This window comes from Mauremys reevesii, linkage group 3, assembly GCF_016161935.1.
Source record: "Mauremys reevesii isolate NIE-2019 linkage group 3, ASM1616193v1, whole genome shotgun sequence".
In the NCBI taxonomy this organism is placed as follows: Eukaryota; Metazoa; Chordata; order Testudines; family Geoemydidae; genus Mauremys; species Mauremys reevesii.
The window spans coordinates 110,785,887-110,788,847 of record NC_052625.1 but is presented as its reverse complement, the minus strand read 5'-3'; the positions used below and the strand labels follow the sequence as shown (position 1 = coordinate 110,788,847).

At 37.1% G+C, this 2,961-nt stretch overlaps 1 protein-coding gene across 1 annotated transcript; it reads right to left on the bottom strand.

Annotated features, from left to right (window-relative positions):
- Nucleotides 1–1,408: 1,408 nt before the first annotated feature.
- Nucleotides 1,409–2,506, bottom strand: TAAR5 (trace amine associated receptor 5). The gene has a single exon (XM_039530774.1). The coding sequence runs from the start codon at nt 2,438–2,440 to the stop codon at nt 1,409–1,411; it is 1,032 nt and encodes a 343-aa protein (XP_039386708.1). The 5' UTR covers nt 2,441–2,506.
- Between the last annotated feature and the right edge of the window lie 455 nt (nt 2,507–2,961).

Below are 2,961 nucleotides of genomic sequence, written 5' to 3'. Positions count from 1 at the left end.
TAAGCCCTCATTTGTTAAGTCAATTAAAAGCTTCCTATTGACTTCAGTGGGTTTTGGATCAGGCTCACACAGATTATTTTACTGTTACCTATAAGCAATCTGTTCTTTAACTGTAACTGTACAATCCTACACCACACTTCGTACTTCATCTTGTTTGTGACGCAAAAACATATGTACAATCTGAGTGACGTGCAGTGATTTTTAAAAAAGCACTATGCTACAGACCAGTTTTCATATCTAACAATGTGTTTATATACAAATAAATAAATAATAGAAAACAAGTAGAAAAAATACTTAAGTAATTATTTAGTTGCTCATTTATTTTATAAAGAGATTTTACTATATCTGGAAGTTTTAAAAAAAGGACATTTTCTGGTAAGCACATTCATAGGAGACTAGAGATGTGGCAAGATAATTCCCATAGGTCTGATTAGAAAGTTGTATTGTAGAACTTGCAGCAGACCAAATGTCTCAGCATTTTCTGACCCTTTTATTAACATTTACACTGTAAAAGCATATAATCATAGCCAGAAAAAAACTGGGAGTATAGACTGAGTCCACATTCAGCATGATATTTAATCATACATGTAACTTTAAGCATGTAAACAGTCTCTTTGACTTCTTTGGGACTAATTGTGCTTAAAATTCTGAATATGCTCAAGTACCTTGCTAAATCAGGGCCTAAAATTTTGCTTAAGAACATGACAATTATGTGTGATTACAAGGTAAGCTGTAAGCTATCATGTTTTTTTTTTAATATAGTGCTGATTTTATATCACATGCCACACAGAAAAATGATGATTAACTTGGTGATGAGAGAAGAGGAAACAATTTACCTTTGATTTTAATCAAACAGCATTTTTCTCATTCAGGAACATCGGGAAAGCAGGAATGCAAAAACAATTCTATTTCAGAATCAGATTGCTATCCTTACAGTAGGGTGGTTATGTTATTCGGCACAAACCAATAATATTAGTGCTTTAAAAGTTTACTAACACAATTAAAAAAAAAAGGCGTTGACAATTTATATGCAGATATGATTGTTCTGGAAGGTAAGTAACAAGTGTGTCTAGTATGTGAAACCAAGTTTGAGTCTGCCCAATCTAGCTGCTTTGAGAAAGATGGACATTGAGTTGAATAATGACAGCTCACTGAATGTTCCAAAAATCATTATGAGAACTGCTTTGATAATTTGTAGTTCAGTATTTTTCTGTTGTTGTCTTTCAGGATTTTGGTTCAGATTTTCAAAGCTGACTAAATAAAATTGGCAGGAATTGGGCCTCCCAACTCTGTTTGTTGCTTTGAAAACCTCACCTTTCCATTGGGCAGAAATAAGCTGTCAGTATCATTTCCCAGAGTTTTTATGTTGTGAGCTATGTTCAGGTACAGTGTTATTTAAAAGCTCTGGTCATTCCTGGTACAAGTCAACAGTAGATGTCCCAGAATCAAAGATGTTGCGAGTTAAAATTAGTTTCACTGCCTTCCTGAACCAACGGTAGGAAAACACATAAATCAAGGGATTGCAGGCTGAATTAAAGTAAGCAAACCAGATAAAGACATCAAAGAGAACTGGTGGGGTAATGAAATTTAGAAGACAGTCTAGCATGGTGTCTATAGTAAAAGGCAGCCAGCACAGGAGGTAGATTCCTACAGCTATACCAAGAGTTTTAGCTGCCTTTTTTTCCCTCTTTGATGCTCCTAAGTGTAGCCCAAATCCAGCACTCTTGTTCATGCTGCTTATCTGTCTAGCTTGTCTGTTTGCCACAATAAATATTTTCACATACAAAGTTATCATTATGAGGCAGGGGAAGAAGAAGAGAGGAAAATTCAACCAGCCCCAAAGCTTGTTGAACAGCAGCTGACATCTACCAACACAGGGCATGTCTTGTAAGAAATGGCCCAACCTTTCTTCAACTGCACTGGTATAGAGCAAGACAAAAGTATAAATCATGGGGACCCCCCACCCTATTGCTATATATACGCATGCCACTCTTACGGTAAACTTAGTGGGGTAGAGCAAAGGATCACAGATAGCATAGTGACGATCAATGGAAATAAAACACAGATGAAATATAGAGGTCAAACAAAAGACAGTGTCCAGAAAGGTATGCAGCCTACAAAAGTCATCTCCAAAATACCAGCAGCTCTCCACAGATCGGATAGTGCTGAAGGGCAGCACCATTATCCCCAGGAGGAGATCTGCAAGGGCCAGGGAGAGTAGTAAGAAGTTGGTGGGCGTATGTAGGGTATTGAAGTGGGAGACTGCAATCACCACCATCAGGTTCCCCAGTATGGTGAGCAGCATGCCCATGGCACAGGCTATGTAGATGGCCAGCTGGATGCCAAAGGAGTGAAGTGTTCTGGAGCAGGAACCATTCACTTCATAGCACAATGGAGTGGACACCACTTCATTAGCACCTGGCTTCTGGACAGAGCTCATTTCTTCCTTACCAGCTGTCTCCACCTTCTCCAGCTCTTCCACACTTCCAATAAATGACTCTGCTTTTAATGGGGATCCAGATGCTTTATCTTCTATGTTTAAAAAGAATAAGAAATAAGGTAGGAGGGAAAGAAGATCACATGTTCATGAATACATTGGAGAATTTCTATCTTTCAAATGAAAAAGGCCATTTTTTGGATGAATTTGCCCTTAATTTTTTAAGGCATATTTTTATATATATATTCCATTTACTTTCTCGGTCAAAAACATTTATTTATGCCACCACTTGGAATAAATGAAGGAAATATAGCAAAGTAAACTGAAAGGGAGATTGAGTAAACATTCTGTCATGGAAGTATATTGAGTACAAGTCTCTGGAAGCTGGAGTGTGTGAACGGGTCTTTACAGCTAACCCTAGATAATAATGAATTAGTTCTTGTGAATTTCCACTGGTAGTGATATTTTCCTTCAATTAATTTTTTGAGAAGTTTGCAATCAGTAATGAAAATAATTATTTTTAT